Source organism: Bubalus bubalis, chromosome 2 (genome assembly GCF_019923935.1).
Source record: "Bubalus bubalis isolate 160015118507 breed Murrah chromosome 2, NDDB_SH_1, whole genome shotgun sequence".
NCBI lineage: Eukaryota > Metazoa > Chordata > Mammalia > Artiodactyla > Bovidae > Bubalus > Bubalus bubalis.
The window spans coordinates 3,526,015-3,549,874 of record NC_059158.1 but is presented as its reverse complement, the minus strand read 5'-3'; the positions used below and the strand labels follow the sequence as shown (position 1 = coordinate 3,549,874).

Sequence of the window (23,860 nt, the reverse complement as noted above, 5' to 3'; positions counted from 1 at the left end):
GAAATATCAATAACCTCAGATATGCAGATGACACCACCCTTATGGCAGAAAGTGAAGAGGAACTCAAAAGCCTCTTGGTGAAAGTGAAAGTGGAGAGTGAAAAAGTTGGCTTAAAGCTCAACATTCAGAAAACGAAGATCATGGCATCCGGTCCCACCACTTCATGGGAAATAGATGGGGAAACAGTGGAAACAGTGTCAGACTTTATTTTTCTGGGCTCCAAAATCACTACAGATGGTGACTGCAGCCATGAAATTAAAAGACGCTTACTCCTTGGAAGGAAAGTTAGACCAACCTAGATAGCATATTCAAAAGCAGAGACATTACTTTGCCAACAAAGGTTCGTCTAGTCAAGGCTATGGTTTTTCCTGTTGTCATGTATGGATGTGAGAGTTAGACTGTGAAGAAGGCTGAGTGCCAAAGAATTGATGCTTTTGAACTGTGGTGTTGGAGAAGACTCTTGAGAGTCCCTTGGACTGCAAGGAGAGCCAACCAGTCCATTCTAAAGGAGATCAGCCCTGGGTGTTCTTTGGAAGGAATGATGCTAAAGCTGAACTTCCAGTACTTTGGCCACCTCATGCGAAGAGTCGACTCATTGGAAAAGACTCTGATGCTGGGAGGGATTGGGGGCAGGAGGAGAAGGGGACAACAGAGGATGAGATGGCTGGATGGCATCACTGACTCGATGGACGTGAGTCTGAGTGAACTCCGGGCGTTGGTGATGGACAGGGAGGCCTGGCGTGCTGCAATTCATGGGGTCACAAAGAGTCGGACACGACTGAGCAACTGATCTGATCTGATCTGATGTTATACACTGCTTAAAAAAATAATGTAGTATAATGGCTGGGTTGCTACATGGAAAACTCAAACAACCAATACATTTCCTTTTTAAGCAGTCTATTTAATATAGCACATATTTACTGGACACCAGCTAGATGCTGGAGTTGAAAGTGGGCTAAAACGAAGTGAGTAAATGAAAATACCCCAAGTATTGCTAATCCAAATGATGTAGTTGAGCCTGTGATGTCTTGAGCCATGCATTGTGTTAGCTGCTTTATACGTATTGTCTCATCCTGATCCTTTCCTAGGAGGGAAGGACTAGTTTTATTATCTTGTTCCCCAGTAATTTAGAGTTTGCACAGATCCATCCGTCTGGCATACCAAGCCCCAAAACCAACAAACAAATGCTCCTAGCCATTTCCTAGCACCTGGTGTCTGTATTGGGAAAGCAGATAGTCCCAAGTGTGCAGCATTATACATTGTGAACAGCATAAGAACCAAAATAATACTAACAGCAACCCTAATAATAGTGTTCTACAATGATTACCCCATAGGAACATCCACCTTGTTTCAGAAAACTGAGTCTCAGAAAGGTTGAGACCTTACAAGACCTCACAGCTAGTAAGGCATGAAGCTGTCATTGAACTCTGGCCGCTTTGCCGCATACCCAATGCTGCTTCTTTTTAAACTTTTTATTCTGTATTGACATGTAGCCAGTTAACAATGTTGTGATGCTTTCAGGTGAGCAGTGAAGGGACTCTCAGCCATACATGTACATGACATGTATGTACATACATGTATGTACATGCATCCATTCTCCCCCAAACTCCCCTCCCATCCAGGCCGCCACATAGCATTGAGTTCCCGGTGCTATACCGTAGGTCCTTGTTGGTTCTCCATTTTGAATATAGCAGCGCGTACATGTCTGGAACACACCCAGTACATCTGAGGCTTGTGATACGTAAACTCACCCCAAACAGCCTTCTAGCTTCAGATATCCAGACTGGGGAGGAAAAGTCTTTTTTTGCCTATTTTAGCATTCAGATTCCTCTTCTTCAATGACGAGGACTCCCTCCTTGGATGTATTTCTTTCTCAAGTACCTCCAGGAGTGTTTTCTTCCTCTTGAACTCAGGGATCCCTTCTGTCCTGGCAGGAAACCTGAATCCTTTCCAGGAGCAGAGTCCACCTGTCCTCCCTGGCCGCGGAAAGCTGTTGCTACCCTGAATGCACTTCCACCTCCTGCTGCTGGGAACAGCCAGTGGCTGAGGTTGATAACCTGAACTCTAATTAGGGTGGTTTTCATAATGAGGAAAAGACTGTGATTCTAATTAGCAATTTTCCATCTTTTTCTCAACAAGTATCCCCCAGTCAAAGCAATATCCTCATCACATTGGCTCCTTTGCCAAAAAATGGCCACGCTGTAAAACAGAAGGAAAAGCAAAGATGGGTAAAGATACAAGGGTGCAGAAAGAGGCTTTGTGTGCAGCTAACATGCTTCTTTCTCCTCCAACTCACTCCTCAGGTCCGTGGTGCTCAGGTCGTGGGTTCCGACATGGTGGTGATGGTTGAGTTCACCAATCCTTTAAAAGAGACGCTTCGCAATGTCTGGATCCGCCTGGATGGTCCTGGAGTGACGAAACCCTTGAGGAAGATGTTCCGGTGAGCACTGGGGGAGGTGGGGACCTGGGGTAGGACTGTGGGAAGTTCATCTTTCTCCATCTTTTCCTAACTCACATCTAGCCTCCGGTAAACATGTCTGAGAAGCTGCTACCTCCTTATTTACAAGTCTCTGGGGCTTGGGGTGTTGGTTTGACCAGCACCATCAATTCTTAAAACCACTCTAATGGGATGGGTACTATTATTAGCTCCCTTTGGCAGTGGAGAAATCTGAAGCTTTGAGAGACTGACTGGTTTGTCCCAAGTTGTACAGTGTGTAGAAAAAAGCCTGCATCCAGAAGTAGGCTGGCTGATTCCAGATCCCCAAAGTCAAGAGTTTTGCAAACTGCCTTGTTCTTCTAGTATTTACAGGGTACCCACTATGAGTCAGGTGTCATGAGTTAGGACCCTGGCAGGAATCCTTTCTTTCCAACCCTACTCCAAGATCTTACCAATCCGAGCACTGTCTAGAACTGTTGCTTTCAGGAGGAAAAAAAAAGGTGAGCCTAGAGAGTTCTGATGCCGGGAAAGACCCTGATGCTGGGAAAGATTGAAGGCAAAAGGAGACAGGGGCGGCAGAGGATGAGATGATTAGATAGCATCACCAACTCAATGGACATGAATTTGAGCAAACTCCAGGAGAGAGTGGAGGACAGAGGAGCCTGGCCTGCTGCAGTCCATGAGGTCACAAAGAGTCGGACACGACTTATCAACTGAACAACAGCAGAAAGTTCTAGACTTGGTTTCCTATTTAGGGGACCAACAGCTGCCCCCGGCTTGTTGCTTGAAGGTCTGCTTTTGGCTCACCTCACACCATCAGACTGTGCTTACAGCTCTCAGCTTCTGTGACTTCTAGTGACAAAGAGTGTCACAGACAAGACAGCCCACTCCATGGTCAGATAGTTCTGGTGGCTAGAAAACAATTCCACCTTTCAGTCCCACCAGTGGACCTAGTCTGTCACCTGGACCCGTACAGAGAAGAAGGTACATTTGTCTCCCACCTGATGGCTTGCAAATGTCTGCAAACCGCTGTCTGATCTTCCCGCGTCTTCCCTACTCCTCCCCAGCTTCATTCCCCTCACCCCTAATGCGGTTTCAACTCCCTCCCTCGCCCACATCCTCCAATTTGTCAGGGCTCCTCTTAAAGTGTGACACCCAGAATGGATCCCAATCTCGGAGGTTTATCACTTTCATTTCTACCGCAAATAAGACCCTGTCAGCATCAATCAGCCCAGCGTATTTCCTGTGGGGTGACCTTCTAAGACACAGAGAAAGAGGGGGAGGTATGTGGAAACTGCCTTGTGACCCAGATATGTTAGGAATTTCCCCAGCACCCTTTGTGGAGGACTCTGAGTCTGTAAGACAAGAGCAAGGCCCTCCTTCACCCTCTCTGAGACGTCTTTAAGACGACGTGCCCCCTGAAGACGGCATTTCCGTCGAAACCCAGCTCTCACAGCTTCTGCATCTGAGCATTTAAGAAGGGCCTGATGCTGGCAGATGCAAGAAACAACAGAGAAAATAGTTTGAGTGCTTTAATAAAAAAAAAACAAAAACACACAAGCACAAAATATAACACTTCTATGCTAATAGGGAAGCTCCCGGGAAAAAAAAAAAAAAAAAAAGGAATTAAATTAGAAATCAACTCCAGCTAGCGGAAGAGGTCAGAGGAGCGTGCCCCACTTTCGTCAGAAACGACAGTCTCGCTCACCCGTTCTCACACCTTCCCACTCGACTCAGATGCAAGAATCGCTCAGGAGAAGTGAAACACGTTTCTTCTTCAAAGCAGCCCCCTGCTGGAGCCAATTTTTCCTCCTCCAACAGTAACCCCACAAGCTTCATCTGAGGGTACCAGAACCTCCTGCCACCTTGACACCGTGGCTGTGCAATAATCCCACCTTGGTCTCAAGCCAATGCAAGGAAAGAGGCAACCTGTGCATTAGAGGAAAAGGTGACTCCCCACACCAAGCAAAGACCCAGCACTGGGGAGACACACGACTCGGAGGGCTGAGTGTCCAGGGGCGTTAGGTGTGTATGTGTGCTCAGTCGTGTCTGACTCTTCGCCACCCCATGGACTGTGGCCCACCAGGCTCCTCTTCCATGGGACTTTCCAGGCAAGAATACTGGAGGGGGTAGCCATGCCCTCCTCCAGGGGATCTTCCCACCCCAGCAGTCTAATCCCTGTCTCCTGGGTCTCCTGCGTTGGCAGGCAGATTCTTTCTTCTTCTTTTTTTTTTTTTGAGATTCTTTCTTCTTACTGAGCCACCTGGGAAATCCAGGTGCATTGCTTATGGTTAGTACCTGACATTGGGGAAGGGTAAAAGGAGCTGAATTGGGGCAAGGACGGAGGAGGCCATTCCCTACATGGTGGACGCAAGGCAGTGTCCCACCCACACTCTGCCTTAGGCTCCATCAGTAATCGCTTCAACACACAGATCTCCAGCACATCAGTAACAGAGCCCGGTCCACAGTCTCTCGTGGGGGTACAGGTCCAGAGGGTGGATCTCTGCAAAGCAAGGGAAGCTCTGTTTCTCAGAGACTGCCAGGAATTGGAAATAAGTTAACACAGGAAGTGTTTTATGATCCAGGCTGGGCTTGGGACTTTAGGGAGACCACTGCTTTCCCTGTTTCCTCCTGATTCCTCCTCCTCACACCTTCACAAGCAAGACAGGAGCCAGCCAGCACCCACGTCCATCTTGTCAGATGACTGATACACAGCTGTGTACCCTGTCCTGTGAAAACCCGATCAAAGAGTGGCAGGTCCATGTAACAACTTGGACTCTTCAAGTGCAATTCTTTGGGACCAACCAGAACCCTTCACGGGGCTGTATTCTTTTCTCAGATACACACCTTAAATAGTCAAAGGAATGCCCACTCCACTCGGCATCCACACACCTGCCAGGGCCCTAGGCGGCAGGGAATCTGGAGCTCCAAGCAGAGGCTCTGGTAGGCGGGTGCTGGCGAGCAGGGAGCTGAACAGGGAATAGGTGGTGCCATGTCCGTGGCCCACTTAGCACAGCTGACTCTACTCTGAGACGATTCACCTTACCGCTCTCTCTGTGCTTCCTCCTGCCGTCCTTGGATGCTCAGTGGTGCTGCCCCCTGAGACCTACAGCTGTCAAGTTTCTGCTCTTGATAATTCCAGAACATCAAATAATTCCTCTTCCAGATGCATATATTTTTTCTCTTTAAAAAATGATCAGGTTCAGTAAGTTATCTTAAGGGAAAAGTTCCCCAACTTTGGGCTGTTGTTTGAGATTTTGAGTCTCTCAAGTAGGACAGGGGGCTGGACACATGGAGGACGAGCACAGAAAGTTGCAGCTTACTGTAATCATAATCCCCTAAGCCCGCCTGCGTTCAGGATGATAAATGGCCAGCACATCCTGATAGCTCAGCACATTACTGAGAATCATTTATCACCACACCTATCCCTGGGAATACAGAGCTCTTCCAGTATTACTCCACTCACCCAGACGGGGAGATGATGCTTTTCTTTCTGCGTGCAGGCCTTTATCTGTAGAAAAAATGCATACTTCGACACGGATGTGTCTCTTTGTGCATATCTTGGATGATACTCATGATCGGGCATGGATACATGGATGAATACCATTATGGGGGTGAGCTGATGAATTAGAGCAAATAATGAACCCACTCCACTATTCTTGCCTGGGAAATCCCACGGACAGAGGAGCCTGGCGGGCTACAGTCCACGGGGTCGCAAAGAGTTGCACACGACTGAGTGACTAACGTTCAACAATTCATTCAATGAAGTAAAGCTCGGGGGTACAGTTTCTGTCTGAGGGAGTTACCTTCCTTCTATGGCTGTCGGCCAGATCCTTAAACCAGATAGCTATTTCACAAAATGTTCCTGATGGATCACTGAGGGGAAGCAAAGGAAAAGGGAATGAATGAATCAGGGTTTGCTCTTGAGAAACAAATATCTAAAAACCTGTATCGTATTGAAACGACTATTTCAGTTAAGGGTAGAGAACTGTTTCTCTGCATCTAGGCAGGAAGAACCATCCTCAGTTATGTTACAAAGAGTTCAGGCATTGCAAACGATGACCAAAGCTGATGGTAAATAATAAAACAGTAATTACACGGCAGCAGCAGCATATATCTAATATGTGGCATTTAGCCATATCTTGCCATCGTTCCAAGTGCAACATGAGTACCAGCTCACTCGCCCTCTCCACATCCTCTTCGATATTTCACAGTGCCCACCGTTTACAGGTGAAGAAGCCCATGGTGAGGTTGGTGTGTTTCAAAGCTTCAATCATAAAATCAATTTACCGAGTTTGAAAAATTCTCCCATATGTAGGCTATAGGTGTGCACTGGTCACATAATATGGCTTTTCTGTAACTCAGTGAGATCATGTATATAGCCACATTTCTAAAGAACAAATGCCAGATTAATGGAGACACCAAGATTCTCAAAACCAATGCCTAGAGGAGCCCCAGAGAGAGACGCCCCCAAGCCTCAGAGGCATTTCCCAGGTCACCGGCGACAGATGACAAACACACAGCAGCAAGGTGCGTGGGCAACTGACCCACACTGGGTGAGGCAGGGTCGTGAATAACAGGGCGGGCAGGGCGATGCTCCAGATCCCGAGCCTAAGAACAGGTCTGTCCCAAGGGGATTGGCCAGAACGAGTGAAGAGCATCACGACCTCAGTATAGGAAGCTGCGGATTCAGATAGAAGTCTGATCCCAGGAGGGACCTTTAGCCCCCACATGAGCTGGGATAGATCAGTCATGTTCATGAGGCTATTGCGGAGGCCTGGGGGTTCTCGGCATGGGCCATGTCCACCAGGAGGCAGGCTGATGCATCCAAGTGGAAGGAACCATGACCCAAGGGGCTGTGGCTGACCGAGCCTCGGATAGGAGCCCTGATCGGGTGGTGACTGGGAAACCGGCCGACCAGGCCCTTCTGTCTTCCAATCACCATCAACTGAGAGAAAGAGCGCTGGTGACCCAGACCATCACAGTGGGAAATGTGATCTGCCTCTCTGGGGCATAAAACCTTTCCTGCCTCTTCCATCCTTTCAGGGAAATCCGGCCCAACTCCACCGTGCAGTGGGAAGAGCTGTGTCGGCCCTGGGTCTCCGGCCCGAGGAAGCTGATCGCCAGCCTGACCAGCGACTCCCTGAGGCACGTGTACGGCGAGCTGGACTTGCAGATTCAGAGACGACCTTCGATGTAGATGCACGGGGGGCCAAGCTGGACCCAGGCACCTGGCCTCTTGTAGTCTTGGCTGAGGAAGTTCTAATGCAAAAATAGTCAGCTCTTGCTTTAACTTAGCTGTGAAGCCCTGGACAGGACTGGCTAGGGTCCCAGCGTGGTGACGGCATGTATTTCAAAGGCACGCTTTTCAGTGCGGCTATTCAATGCGCAAGGTAGTTTTTAATCACCCCACCTTCCAAAGGATTCTGAGCATTAGCTTTAATTAAGCCCTAATTAGGCTCTCGGAGCTCATAAGAGTAAAAGTCATCATTTATCATCTCAAATGGCTGCAGCTCCAACATCAGAGGACTTCCCTTGCCTGGGGATTTGCTCAATACGTGGCCTCATGTAAAACAGGGCTTCTCATCCCCCTACTCAGCCTTTTGGGGATCACATACTCCCCAAATGGGAGGGAAGGACATGATTTGGGCCCTAGAATTCTATTCCCCTTTCTTGGAATCAGGTTTTAGCCTCCATATCAGAATATTTTCCCCAGGAATTGAGTGCAGCATCATTTTTCTTCTTGGCAAAGCCAGAGAAAGGTCTTCCATCTTGCACCTGCGGCAAAGCGACCGCCTGCCAAATTTCACAGATTTACGTAGTGAGAAGAGGTGACTCCATATTAACAAATTGCATTTGCGGGGAACTTAATCCCCGAAGACGAGATAAGAAAGCAGGTGCAATACTCAGATCTATTAAATAATGTAGTTTTATAGTGCCTTTTTTAGGAGGCGTCACACCATGGCCCAAACGGGAGGAACCAATGGCCCTAACTTTAACCCTTTGGGAGCTGTAGTATTAGAAATTAACCAGACAGACTTAGGACAGTGGGGATGAGGAATTAACCTCCTTTATTAGTGATTATACTTCACCTGTCTCCCTGGAAGCATCTCTTTGGCACAATGACCCAGGTCCAGGTACAGTTTTAGAGACAGAATAAACCCAACAAGTTGGAGAAGCTGGCAGATTTAGTGACCAGATGTGGAAGGGCAGCCACTACTTCTCTCTTGCTTCACGTCACCCACGTTGAGACCTCAGCTCAGCACACAAGTACTAGAAGCTGATACAGACTCCACCCTGCAAACAGCCACTGCTTCTGTGCAGCCGATGACAGAGGACACGGATAGCACTGGAATTCGGCTCTAAGGTTCCAACAGGCAAGGCGACCAAAGATTTATCTGCAAGGCTGATTTTTTTGTCCAAATTACCAAATTGATATGCCTAGAGTGTGATTTAGGTCAGTAAATTGTGATTCTTAGCAGAAGAAAGAAAAGATTAATAGTGAGAAGGAACCAGGGGGAACGCCAGAATGGAATTATATATGGTCTCTACAACCACATTTCTAGGCCTTTGAGATGGTTCCGGAGCCTTCGGCACTGGAATCCATGAGGGTTAGCCAGTCCCCTTCACAGACGCCTCATACCTAACTCTACTAAGTAATCTCCCAGCATTTGCCAGGGCTTCCAATACTCAGTTCTAAAATGAAATGCATTTTTCTGGACTGTTAAACTGGCTTACTGTAGTATATTCTTATTAACTAGAATGTAATCAAAGCTTAAAATAAAGCTAATCTGATTGTATTTGCACCTGTACAGAAGTGAAGGCTTTTGCTTTTCAATACAGTATACTACTAACCACAGCTGCTTGAGAAACCACCCTTCCTTGGCAGCAGGAGGTTCACCCTGGAGAGTGAAACAAGCATCTCTCCTTGAGGGAAAATAACTCAAATGGGCAATGACATTACAGTTAGCCTTCCTCGTGGCTCTCTCTACATTTTATTAACCTCACTCAACTAAGGAGGAAGGTTGGTTCAAAAATCAGCTTCCAGAAACTTCAAAATCTCTGCAGACACTTTTTTCATGAGTAATCTCATGAATCATTATGATGACTCAGTGGACAAGCCAGCATGAACACCTATCATGATGAACACCTTTTGTGGTCTTAGAACAGAGATGGAAACTATATGAAAAATATGTATAGGAGGTCCTATATTCATGGCTGACATCACTGAGCAACTGCATCTTAGGGCCTCACAATCCTTCTCCACGAAGAACTCTAACCAGCTGTTACAAACTGATATGGACTTGGCATTCAGAATAAAACCTATTCTACCTACGTTCGAGTCAGCCCACCCCCGTTGACAGCTGAGACTCTAGACTGTGCTATAATGCCATGGCTCTAAAAAATCATAGTTTAGCACTGGTAACAAACAACGTGGGCTTCCACGCTGGCTCAGTGGTAAAGAAGCCACCTGCCAATGCAGGAGGTGCAGAAGGCTCAGGTTCACTCCCTGGATCAGGAAGATCCCCTGGAAAAGGAAAGGGCAATCCACTCTGGGATTCTTGCCTGGAGAATCCCATGGACAGAGGAGCCTGGCGGGCGACATCCATCGGGTCAAAAAGAATCGGACACGACTGAGTGACCGAACAACAAGAAACAGCAACTTCCCAGGCAGCAGCAGAGACTCTGAAGTCCAGTTTTCACCTGTGCAGGCCCTCTATGCTTTGAACAAATCCTCATTTGTGTTTATAGGTGTTAATCTTTGATGACTAAAGAGGGGTAACAATACTTTTATTTCCACAAGGTTCTTCTGGGGATATTTCAAGCAAGACATAACAACACATGCAAAGAGATAGATAATAGATAGATATATAGACAGATGATAGAGAGATATGACAGTTGAGCAAGAGAGGAAGAGATGAAAGAGACTGTATAAATATGAGTATTTCAAATAATTTTACTCTATCAACCCTTTAACATAAATAATCATTTCCAACCTTTGATGAAGAAACTAAAGGGACCTCGTAGCCACACATCAGGGTAAATCAAGTGGGTAGGAGTTGAAAGTGAAGTCAATCTCTGCTTTGCTGTGCATTCTTTAAATCTCATTATGTCTCTCAGATTAAAGAATGCTGAATTAAAACCAACTCAAGACTCTTCGAGAGCTTCCCTTGTGGCTCAACTGGTAAAGAATCTGCCTGCAATACGGGAGAACTGGGTTTGATCCCTGGGTTGGAAGATCCCCTGGAGAAGGGAAAGGCTACCCACTCCTGTATTCTGGCCTGGAGAATTCCATGGACTGTAGAGTCCATGAGGTCACAAAGAGTTGGACACGACTGAGCAACTTTCATTTTATTTTCAAGACTCTTTGACGAGGTGTAGTATCAGTTCAGTTCAGTTCAGTTCAGTTCAATCGCTCAGTCGTGTCCGACTCTTTGCGACCCCATGAATCACAGCACGCCAGGCCTCCCTGTCCATCACCAACTCCCGGAGTTCACTCAGACTCACGTCCATCGAGTCAGTGATGCCATCCAGCCATCTCATCCTCTGTCATCCCCTTCTCCTCCTGCCCTCAATCCCTCCCAGCATCAGAGTCTTTTCCAATGAGTCGACTCTTCGTATGAGGTGGCCAAAGTACTGGAGTTTCGGCTTCAGCATCATTCCTTCCAAAGAAATCCCAGGGCTAATCTCCTTCAGAATGGACTGGTTGGATCTCCTTGCAGTCCAAGGGACTCTCAAGAGTCTTCTCCAACACCACAGTTCAAAAGCATCAATTCTTCGGCACTCAGCCTTCTTCACAGTCCTAACTCTCACATCCATACATGACCACAGGAAAAACCATGGCCTTGACTAGACAAACCTTTGTTGGCAAAGTAATGTCTCTGCTTTTGAATATGCTATCTAGATTGGTCATAACTCTCCTTCCAAGGAGTAAGCGTCTTTTAATTTCATGGCTGCAGTCACCATCTGCAGTGATTTTGGAGCCCAAAAAAATAAAGTCTGAGACTGTTTCCACTGTTTCCCCATCTATTTCCCATGAAGTGATGGGACCGGATGCCATGATCTTCGTTTTCTGAATGTTGAGCTTTAAGCCAACTTTTTCACTCTCCTCTTTCACTTTCATCAAGAGGCTTTTGAGTTCCTCTTCACTTTCTGCCATAAGGGTGGTGTCATCTGCATATCTGAGGTTATTGATATTTCTCCCGGCAATCTTGATTCCAGCTTGTGCTTCTTCCAGCCCAGTGTTTCTCATGATGTACTCTGTATGTAAGTTAAATAAGCAGGATGACAATATACAGCCTTGACGTACTCCTTTTCCTATTTGGAACCAGTCTGTTGTTCCATGTCCAGTTCTAACTGTTGCTTCCTGACCTGCATACAAATTTCTCAAGAGGCAGATCAGGTGGTCTGGTATTCCCATCTCTTTCAGAATTTTCCACAGTATAGTACAGTATATACTATACTATATATATAGTATCAGTATAGGTGCAGTATAGTAACAAAAAATACACAAATTTATGATAAGAATATGAGGGAAAGTGGAGTTTGTGCTAGACTCACTGGCAATCAAAAGTCATAAAATTCCACATATAAGTTCATCATTTATGAATATCCTTCCAATGTTATTTTTAAAAAGTAATAGTCCACACAATCACTTATTCAGCTTTTCTACCCCCTCCATTCTCTCAATATCCAGCCAGCCTTCCAACCATCTATCCATCCTTTATTCCAGCCATTTGTTTAACCATCCATTATTCATTAATTAATGATTGTATGCAAGCATGAATTCAGCAAGTATTTATTGGCCATTAAGCATCATAGTAGAGATTCAAAGATAAAAAGTCTATGCTCCCTGTTCACAAGCCAGACGCAGAGCCAGATATATAAATAAAGTATGCATAAAGTATGTATTTATAAATCTGCAATTAGATGGGGATAGGTATGTTAATAGAAGTATGTCCAGAGTACCATGGAAATAAAAAGAAAAAGATGCCTGGAAAAGCCCCTCGTAATTCTCCAAGCATACTGGAGGGAAGATTTAAGGTGCATCTTGAAGAAGAGACTGGGAGGTAAGGGGGAGAACATCTGACAGAGACGAGCTCGCGTAGGGAGAGAAAGGCCAGCCCTCCTGGGCAACTGCAGTTGATGTGGCCTGAGGAGATGGTGAGTATTCAGCAAGGAGGGGCGGCTCTTCGTATTCCCCATCAGAATGATTCGTGGGATCATTCATTGAAAGTATCTATGGAGACTTTAGCCACAGAAGTGCAGGTATGAGTCAGAGCTGGAGCACTTCCAGGAACAAGAATTTGTTTCTTCTAGGCTGTATGGTGGAGAAAGGCTAAAAGTGGCTGCTGATTTAAAAACTGGATCCAGAACTGAAAACTACAGGCAGATCCGGGAGGGACAAGAGAGTGTGGGGTAGTGTGCCTAACTCAGGGGTTGAGTCTCAGGATAGATGATCAGGGTAGGCCTATGGTTGGTTCAGGGATGGGAAATGAAATGTTTTATGGCCCAGGAGAAGACTCCTGAGAGTCCCTTGGCCTGCAAGGAGATCAAAGCAATTAATCCTAAAGGAAATCAGTCCTGAATATTCATTGGAAGGACTGATGCTTAAGCCAAAGCTCCAGTGCCTTGACCACCTGATGTGAAGAACTGACTCTTTGGAAAAGACCCTGATGCTGGGAAAGATTGAAGGCAGGAGGAGAAGGGGGCAGCAGATGATGAGATGGTTAGATAGTATCACTGACGCGATGGACATGAATTTAAGCAAGCTCCGGAGATAGTGAAGGACAGGGAAGCCTGGTGAGCTGCAGCCCATGGGGTCACAAAGAGTTGGACACAACTCAGTGATCTAACAACAAGTTCCCAGGAGATAAAATGGGAGAGGAAGCAGGTCAGGGGAGCCATCTATCACAGAAACAGATACCAGTGGGGCACAGACAAGCTCCCAGAAACTCAACTTTGAGAATCTGACTACCATGGGCAGGGACTGCTAAAGACCCAGGAGCTTACTCCTAGCGCTGTGCTCATCTCTCTCTTACCGGCAAAGCTCTCCACCTCATTTGGACTTGGTTTTGCCTTTGTAAATCTCTTCAGAAGCACGAAAACAAGAAACCCACAACACATAAATAAGTGAGAAGAAAGACAAAGCACCTCAGTTGCAACAAGAAAAGTTCCTAGGAGACTGTGTTTACCTCTTGTCAAGAGCTCGGGAGCATTTTTTAGCTTTAAAGACAATGGACGTTTTTAGAAGATGGTTGGTAAGCGTGCTGCTAATACAATTCATGAACTCCCGTTAATTTTCAAGCTAATCATGGTTCTAGGACTTCAGTAATTATCTAAGCAATGTTTTACCACCCCAAAACTAATTCAAAAGTAAGGAGTACTAATGAGTACTTCCTATTACCAAAGCATGTGCCTAGAACACCCAAGAAAGGGTTCTTTTCCTCTTCTTTCTGGTTTGAGCAAGTTTGGACAGTAGAAAGTATTGCATGATAAAAATTACAATCAGACTTAGAATTTCTTATGTTAAGGCAGTGGACTATGAATAGCCATAAGATCACTGTCGCTTCTTTCATTAAAGCTGGTCATCTTTCCTTCTCTTCCCTTGATTCTAGGCTAGCTCTCTGGTGCTCTGACCAATGGAATGTGGTAGTAAGAGCTCTATCGGTTCTCAGACCCAGGGAGATGGGCAGCTTTCACTCATTGTCTCTTGAAATCCTTTCCACAGAAGTCGTGAGCTTCTGTATAAAAGCTCAGCTTCTTTGGGACTGCCGAACTGGAGAAGCCACAAGCAGATGTTTCTGTCAACCGTCCTAGCTGGATTCAGCTTCCAGGTCCTTCCACCGAAGCCTTAGACATGAAAACAAAGGCATCATATCCTAAAAGGAAGAGTTAAAGGAATCGGCAATATTTAACCTATTAGACCTGGGAGGACACATGCTAGATCTCTTCAAATATACAGAGGTTGTTAACAACACACTGTGCAACTCTACACAATTTTCAGGTAGAAAAGATGAAGTTCTAGCACCGAGCATTTCCTTCCAGCAGGAAGAGCGTTGATTGCTCTCCTTTCTGAGACTGTTGGACTGTTGGACTGTTGGACTAAGTGCTCTGCTTATGTGATGCTGCATTGCAGGTGACCTGGACTTTCAAGCTATGGTTTTCTAGGCCCTTCCTCACCCTCATCCCATCAGCATTTGGTTGGATGCCATTAGGGATAACTTGAAGTTGAGAGAGAAGTCACGACGGTGAGGATGGCGTTGCTCTTTCTCAAAAATTTGGGAAATAAGATGATTCCACGGAGAACATCAAAGAGACATCAGTTCCCTATCATCCCCTAACCCATCTTTCCCATGAAGCACCAGGGACAGTTAATAGCCTGATCATGAAACTACATGCCATTTTTTCCCCTTGAACATTCAAAAATGCCTTGATTTGCCCACAGATCTATACTGATTTATCTCTAACTACGTGGAATAAAGTAACTCATTTTTCTGTTAGCTATGTGCTTAGTTTCTCAGTCTTGTCCCACCATTTACAGCCAGGCTCCTCTGCCCATGGAATTTTCCAGGCAAGAATACTGGAGAGGGTTGCCATTTCCTTCTCCAGCTATATTTGTGGCCACTGTTACAGGTTTAAGTCCAGTAACGGCTTAAAACCTGGAGTATCTGGTCCAAGATGAGCTGGAAATTATCCATGAAGAAAGGAATGTCCCTCTCTTGCCACAGCTGATGGAAGTGGCTCTGGACCGTTCTTGCCTTCCAGAGCTGTGTCCTGAGGACTCCATCAGTGGTCATAATGGGTAGCCTTCCTCCTGCCCAGACTCTTGTTTGCAAAGGCCTTTGCACCATAGCTGTGTGCCGGGTTTTTGTGCAGAATCTTGCATCAAAGCACCATCCAAAACCCAGCCATATGCAGGTGACTCCTCAGGGTCCCTGGTGGGACAGTCCGGGAGGTCCTAGCCGCGTTCCCCAGCCCCACACGACCACTTCCTCAGAAAGCAGAGGACGTCGCTGCATCTCTGTGTATACCTTTCCCCAGAAAAGATTCCTAAACTTATCAGAGCATGCCCTTATGTTACAAACCATGGCATTAATATGGATTTTGAATATTTTCCTACCATAATGACATGCTTAGTCTCCTACTTTTGATGATTTTTTATCATTTGCTTATCCTTTACATTTTGTGGAGGGGCTTCCCTGATGGCTCAATGGGTAAGAATCTGCCTCCAGTTCAGGAGACACAGGAGACGCAGTTTCAATCCCTAGGTTGGAAAGAGTCCCCTGGAGAAGGAAATGGGGAAATCCACTCCAGTATTCTTGCCCAAAAAAATCCCATGGACCGAGGAACCGGACAGGCTGCAGCCCAAAGGGTCACAAAGAGTCCGACATGACCGACACTTTGACTTTTAATGTGCTCCTGCTTTTAGTGATATTTTAGTGATATTTTATCATTTACCTCTCCTTTACTGTTTTCTGGGGCTAGTTTCTCATGGCTTACATTGCCGTATTTAGAATTTGAACATCTATGTTTTGCAGGGTTGTTTTTTTTTTTTTTAAGTCTTTATAGAATTTGTTACAATATTGCTTCTGTTTTCTGTTTCGGCTTTTTGGCCACAAGGCACCCCAACCGGGGATCAAACTCACACCCCCTGCATTGGAAGGTGAAGTCTTACCACTGGACCACCAGGGCAGTCCCCTCGCCCGGGGACTGTTCAGTGACAGGTTCACACGCCCACCAAGTGTTTCGGTGCTCGGATGAGGCCTGTCCAGGCTGAAGTGCCCGCAGTGTTTGACCACCGCTGCCAAACTTTATTTTCTGTGCACTGCTTTTATTAAGGCTGTGCTCATGAGTGTAATTCTTTTTCTTGGCTTGTGAATCCACAAAATATGACTCTAATAAAGAAATCTGCTTTTACGCAGATCATTAAAAGAAATGCTAGATATCTTCGATAATATCCCAATTAGCTTTATCGAGTATACAATGCTAAAAACTCATATAGATCAACAAAATGTTATTACTGATATAAAATTGAAAAACAGGTATAATGTGAGAACAGTGCTCTCTGTGATGAGAAACAATAGGCTTCCAGGATCTCCTGACTAGCAGTGTTAAGCAGAAAATGAAGGCCATTATCTGGGAAATTTAAGCTTAAAAAAAAAAAAGCCCAAGCTCACTTAAATAGCCTAAATATTGAAAGCATAATATAAAAGTGTTCTACTTCAACCAGTTCTCTCCGTTAATCCTGGTTATCCCCTAAGAAATCTAATTTAAGGACAGCCATAGCACCTCTGCATTCTCAGCAGTGCTTAATATTTTGTTCTATTAGTGTTAACTACACATAAAGTGATAATGCATAATGAAGCCCTGGAAATATATTGCTTTTTGAAAATTAAAACATCAGATAATTAGGTATGCAAAAGGTTACCTTTGCTGTTATTATTCTTCCCATTAGTATCACTATTAATAAAAAATGCCATTAAAATCTCACGGCACACCTGGCCCTGCACTGAACCGACATGCAGCAGAGTCCTGCCGAAACAGTGAGACGAGAGCCTGGCCCTGGGCACCGCTGGCCCCTTGGAAAGCTTTGGGCAGCGTCTCCTGAATCTGAATACACGCCGTGAGCCGGCAATTCCATCCACAGGTACGTATTGAGCAGAGACAGGATGCGTATATTCACCAAAAGATGAGTGCTCAAAAATGCCCACAGCAGTCACAGAACCATATAACTTCAGCAGGCAGGCAAGGCTTAGCTGGGCGCTTCGGCTCAGGACCGGCTGCCGTCAAAGTCGGCCAGGGCTCAGGTCTTATCCGAAGACTCAGCCCAGAGGCTCTGGTTTCGAGCTCGTGTGGGCGCCCCTCACAGACGCCAGCCTGCGGACCTTAGTTCCTAGCTGGCCATTGGCCTCCCTTGGCTCCTCATTACGTTGGGCCATCTGCAGGGAGGCTCACACCTGGACGTCTGGCTTCCACAGTGATGAGAACACGAGAGAGCAAGGCAGAAGTCTGACTCTCCTTGGAACCTAACCTCTGAAGAGACACCCACCATTTCTGTCACATCTGTAGAAAGCAATTCACTGGGTCCAGCCGAAGGTCAAGGGGAGGGAATCCCACAGAACGTAACTATTGGAAAGTAAGGATCACTGGGACCATCTAATGCTATAATTTATGATAAAAAAAAAAAACAACTATTCTTAGAACTGCCAGGTGGAGTCACAGGGTCTGGAATACACAAGGTTTTTGGTTTCATGCTGTCTTTTTTATTTGGCCTAAGAAGCTGTCCATGAATACTTCTTACATTCTAACTCAGCTTTTTAGGTTTTTTTTTTTGTTTTTTTTATTTTTTCCTGCTTAACGGAAGACTTCAAGCTTCCAGATTTACTTCTTGACAGAGCACTATCTGATCAGACCCAAATGAACATCTTTTTTTTTTTTTTAACTTTCTTTGGCCATACCATGCAGCACGCAGGATATTAGTTCCCTGACCAGGGATTGAACCCACACCCCCTGCAGTAGAAGCATGAACCACTGGACCACCAGGGAAATCCCTCAAATGAGCACCTTTAACCTGCTCACTCATCTCCTTCTCTAGCTGCAAAGGCAAGATCTGGATGCCAGAGACAGGGGAGTTGCTATTTTCACTTCAATCTCACATTGCAGACAGAGCTTAGAAAATAACCTGGAAAACCAACATCCTTCACAGTTAATATTTGGGCCACCTCAATTGGGGTTCACGTCATTGTACACAGAAGGCAACAGATACAGTAGAGATCGCATGGCAGACCATATGTTAACACGTGGGAAAAGAATAACCTTTAAGCTTAAAGTAGATTTTTCTCTCTCTCCATCTCTGTTGTGCCTTGGCATGGCTTCCTTGACAATTTCTACCAAATGTTGAAAGACGCTGTAGTATCTGGCTGACCCATCACGACGATTTCCTTTGCCAAAAATGACTAACAGTTTCAAATGATTAAAATAGATCCCATCTAGGCAATCGTCCACTTTCATCTTATAAAAGGAGCTCTGTGACTCCGTGGCATACATCGCTGTGTACCTCGTTCAGAATAATCTGTCAATAAGCATTGTTGAATGAATGAATGACGACAATGGCCACCCAGCAGAGGAAGGAGGCAGAGCTACCCTCCCTGATACTCAGGGTTCGGGCTCCCCTCTCATCTCTGTTACTCCTATTCATTTTTCCTGCCAGTAAAATCCTAACGTGCTTTGTCTCCAGGCAGTCCGTTTGCTTCTCGCCATTTCACCTTCTGGAGTTGACCTAAGCATTAAGCCAAAATAACATCAAAGGGAGCAGGGCTTAGAACTCGGCCGTTGGACACAGCCTGTTTGAGCATAGCCTGTTGTCTGTCTGCTCTTCCTGGGAATGAAGCATCTGAAGCATTCAAACCTGAGTTGCCCTAACCTAGTTTTCCCAGAAACCGCCTCCCATTTTCCCGTACACAAGCGCCTTCAAGACAATAATCAGAGAGTCAGAAATAGCCCCATTCCCTCTTCCTCTTACTGCCAAAGTGACTTGAAACAACTCTGGAAAGTATCAGTCGCCCTACAGTGCCTTCCGCTGCTGGAGTTCAGGATGAGGCTGGGTTTAGGGAATTCAGACATGATGGTTACAGAAGCAAGAAAAAGATGAGCTTTTGCTTTCTGTCTCAAAATGAGGCCCCATGGGCTGAACATGTTCAGTTGCTCAGTCGTGTCCAACTTCTTGTGACCCCATGGACTATAGCTCACCAGGCTCCTCTGTCCATGGGGTTTTCCAGGCAAGAATACTGGAGTGGGTTTCCACTTCCTTCCCTAAAATACAATTTCCCACCATGGACCAAACAACCAGGCAAGGAAGTGAGTCCTCAACTTGGTCCCCAAAGTGGAGGTTGGGTAGCCAGACCACCAACCAGGAAGAGTTGCATGAGGTCCTAAACTAGACATGAGAATAGATAAGGTGATTACTAAAACGTGAAAGTGATATCGCTCAGTAGGATCTGACTGCAACCCCACGGGCTGTAGCCTGCCAGGCTGCTGTGTCCATGGGATTCTCCAGGCAAGAATACTAGAATGGATTGCTATTCCCTTCTCCAGGGGATCTTCCTAACCCAGAGACTGAACCCGGGTCTCCTGCATTGCAGGCGGATTCTTTACTGTTTCAGCCACTAGGGAAGCCCTGCAATTTCTAAAGTTAGTTCCAAATCTAAGCATCTATATTATAAGATCTGTGTTTGATGTAGCACCTGACTTTCCCCATAAACTACTCTGAAACACTCACTGTGCCATTGTCCTTCCTGTGACCGAGATAGTTATATGCATTGTGTGTAGCAGTGTGTCCATAGATAAAAATGTCACTACTTCATTCTTAGCCCATAACTTGAGCCTCATCGGGACACTGTTCTAGCCAATGCTTTTTATCAGATAAAGACAATACACTCTTGGACTGCCTGCCAGTAATGAAAGAGGGTAAAAGTGCCAAAAAAGAGAGAGGTTTACCAATTTATTAGCTGGAATCCCAGGCTTTTCCACAGCACCCGAGGTCCAATTTTTAATGTCAATTGCCTTCCAGTTAACATCAATGGGATATTATAAAAGCAGGTAAATAAAGATCTGGAAGCAAAGATATGTTCAGGACTCAGCAATGAGTAATCTAGGCTCCAAAAATGACAATTATATCAGAAGGTTGGAAGAGATCAAATTTTCAAGAAACACTGCATATATAGAGAGAGACATGAATTCATTGGAAAGCTCATTGACTCCCCTAGCCAACCACCATCCAGAAGACGGATAAGCTGCGAGGTGGCTGGGAGTGGGAAGACAGGCCTGGGAGGCGATGCTGTCGGGAGCAAGACAGCTGGACCGTGTGTGACGAGCTGGAGGCTTATCCCGCATGGGTTAACTGGGAGAGGAACCCATCCTTTGACGTGAGCCATGCCGGGGACCCTGGGATAGGAAGGGTATGCCAAAGTGGAAGGCCAAAGGAGTGAACACGACTGTGAAGGACCTGGGCCCAACAAGGGAGGGACCCACTTTACCCCCTACTTCCTTGCGCCCCGTCCACCCCATAATGCCCCTCCTCCCAGCGTCCCAGCCTCAACCCGGGGACCAGTTAACCCATTTGTCGGTTCTTCATCCTTAGCCCTTAGAGACCATGTTCCTCTTACTTCATCCACCAGGGGGCGGTAAAGAGTCTCCCATGCTGCGGCGCTGGGCTGGGCTCTTGGTCCGAAGTGGTTCAGTCCCCACCATCTACAGTCCCAGCAAAGGGGGCAGAAAACAAGGATGATCTGTTCTGCAAAGATCAGATTCCCACTTTCTGCGTCACTCATCTTAACAGGGCACAGGAAACACACCAGCTCCACAAAAAAGAGTGATGTTCAAACTCCATTCTTGTGTCTCTTTGCCTCCCCTGAAGTATTTTTCCGGGAAAGAAAAAGCCTGTCATTCCAGGTACGTGGAGCTCCGATTTAGAATGAAATACAGGTGTTGATCACTTCCAAATTCTTAGGGCTTTACATGTATGAGAACCACTACGTCCTCAGAGAAATATGAATTAAAAGAAATGATGCTATGAAAAAACGAAATGTGTTAGATCTGAAAAAGATCAGTGCTGACACCATGTCTCCTGATAGTAAAATTATAGCTTTGGCACCAACTCATCAGAAAGGATGGGAGGGCTTGAGAACTGACCCACAACTACTCTGGGCCCTCTGCAGACCCCACCCCAGGCTCACGTGGCCCTCTCCCCTCTCCCCCATGGGCCCTCGGAGGCCCTCAGCATCCTCGCCTGCCTGCTCATCCCCTCCCTACTCTGGCTCATTTACAGGTGCACACGACATTAGAGCTCAAATTCTAGGAAAGGATGATGAAAGTAGATGGAAGGTCTCTCGGCGGCTGATCCTTCAGTTCAGTTCAGTCGCTCAGTTGTGTCCAACTCTTCGTGACCCCATGAATCGCAGCACGCCAGGCCTCCCTGTCCATCACCAACTCCCGGAGTTCACTCAGACTCATGTCCATCGAGTCAGTGATGCCATCCAGCCATCTCATCCTCTGTCGTCCCCTTCTCCTCCTGCCCCCAATCCCTCCCAGCATCAGGGTCTTTTCCAATGAGTCAACTCTTCACATGAGGTAGCCAAAGTACTGGAGTTTCAGCTTTAGCATCATTCCTTCCAAAGAAATCCCAGGGCTGATGTCCTTCAGAATGGACCGGTTGGATCTCCTTGCAGTCCAAGGGACTCTCAAGAGTCTTCTCCAACACTACAGTTCAAAAACATCAATTCTTCGGTGCTCAGCTTTCTTCACAGTCCAACTCTCACATCCATACATGACCACAGGAAAAACCATAGCCTTGACTAGACGGACATTTGTTGGCAAAGTAATGTCTCTGCTTTTGAATATGCCATCTAGGTTGGTCATAACTTTCCTTCCAAGGAGTAAGCGTCTTTTAATTTCATGGCTGCCATCACCATCTGCAGTGATTTTGGAGCCCAGAAAAATAAAGTCTGCCACTGTTTCCACTGTTTCCCCATCTATTTCCCATGAAGTGATGGGACCGGATGCCATGATCTTCGTTTTCTGAATGTTGAACTTTAAGCCAACGTTTTCACTCTCCACTTTCACTTTCACCAAGAGGCTTTTGAGTTCCTCTTCACTTTCTGCCATAAGGGTGGTGTCATCTGCATATCTGAGGTTATTGATATTTCTCCCGGCAATCTTGATTCCAGCTTGTGCTTCTTCCAGCCCAGTGTTTCTCATGATGTACTCTCCATAGAAGTTAAATAAGCAGGGTGACAATATAGAGCCTTGACATACTCCTTTTCCTATTTGGAACCAGTCTATTTTTGCATGTCTAGTTCTAACTGTTGCTTCCTGACCTGCATATAGGTTTCTCAAGAGGCAGGTCAGGTGTTCTGGTATCCAAATTAAACTGTGGGCAGTGTGAACACCAAAGCATCTCAGCTTCAGAGGTCACCGAAAGGATCCCAAGTTTAGGGATTAAGATAAAGACAATAGTCCTTCTCTCTGGAGCTGTTGAAGCTGAAACTCCAATACTTTGGCCACCTGATGCAAAGAACTGACTCATTGGAAAAGACCCTGATGCTGGGAAACATTGAAGGTGGGAGGAGAAGGGGACGACAGAGGATGAGATGGTTGGATGGCATTACCAACTCAATGGACATGAGTTTCGGTGAACTCTGGGAGTTGGTGATAGACAGGGAGGCCTGGCGTACTGCAGTCCGTGGGATAGCAAAGCGTCGGACACGAATGAGCGACTGAACTGAACTGAACTGAACTGGAAATGTAGTCCATCTTGTGTGTGTGCTAAGTCATTTCAGTCGTGTCTGACTCTTTGTGACCTCATGGACTGTAGCCCACCAGGCTCCTTTGTCCATGGGATTCTCCAGGCAAGAATACTGGAGTGGGTTGCCATGGCCTCCCCTCCTCCAGGAGATCTTCGGGATCCAGGGATTGAACCCACATCTCCGTGTCTCTTGTACTGGCAAGTGGGTTCTTTACCACTCATGCCACCTGGGAAGCCTGCAGTCCCTCTTACAGGACCTAATTTCATTGACTTTTATGATCATTTCCCTCTGATTCTATTATATATAATTCTGTCTCATATATGGAGAGAAAGAAAAGACATAAAAAAGATGAGTGAAAAGCTATTTCAAAGTTCAGTGGCAAAGATATGCTTCTCTTTTTTTCTTATTAACTCCTGGTGGTCTGTTCAAGTTTTCTGTTGCTTTATGACTCATCCTTGATAGATTGTATGTTTATAGGAATTTATCCATTTCTTCTAGGTTGTGTAATTTTTTGGCATATAATTCCTCAGAATAACCTCTTTATGATGCAGGAAGACCAATGATGGCTCATCAAATGCAATGAGAGTGTGTGGTTTGACTGGAGATGTCATTGCTTCAGCCTCTGGCCCTCAAGTTTATACACATCAGTTAAGAAATTATCATAAGAAGGAAATAACTAAAAAAAAAAAAAATCGAAGCAAGTCTACCTTGTTTCTTGGCAAGAAGTCATGCAAAAATGAGAAGGATAAGCAGAAAAAGAAAATGTGAAGAATCATGGCTTCACCTTTACTTCTCTTTTTAGCCGAACAGCCCACAGGCACCTACATGCAGCACTTCTTTCTTCACACATGACGGTCGGGGAGGCGGAGGAATGATTCAGTGATGGGCGGGACTCCACTGGCCTCCTCTGGACCCATGAATTCAGAAGGAGAGAAAAGTTTCCTAAAATTAACCAAAGGGAGTCAAGAAGGTGACTTATAAAGTAGGAGAGATGTTCCCAGAAGGGTGTAGAAGGATGAAAGGAAATCCTATGACTCAGTTCCATTAGGAAGCTGACCCTAGACGAGCTGGGCTTTGTGAGCAGCACTGATCCATTAGCTACAAGGAAAGGGAGAGA

At 45.9% G+C, this 23,860-nt stretch overlaps 1 protein-coding gene across 2 annotated transcripts in view; it reads left to right on the top strand.

Moving 5' to 3' along the window:
* The window catches only part of F13A1 (coagulation factor XIII A chain), a 169,756-nt gene that overhangs the window by 136,973 nt on the left and 8,923 nt on the right, over nucleotides 1-23,860 (top strand). The window contains exons 14-15 of one of the 2 annotated variants that reach the window (XM_025265361.3): nucleotides 2,304-2,440; nucleotides 7,484-9,243. In XM_025265361.3, coding sequence (XP_025121146.2) covers nucleotides 2,304-2,440; nucleotides 7,484-7,637 — 291 coding nt within the window. In that variant the 3' untranslated portion in view covers nucleotides 7,638-9,243. Of the gene's footprint in view, nucleotides 1-2,303; nucleotides 2,441-7,483; nucleotides 9,244-23,860 lie in introns of those variants that run through there. The other variant, XM_025265357.3, reaches the window with a different exon arrangement.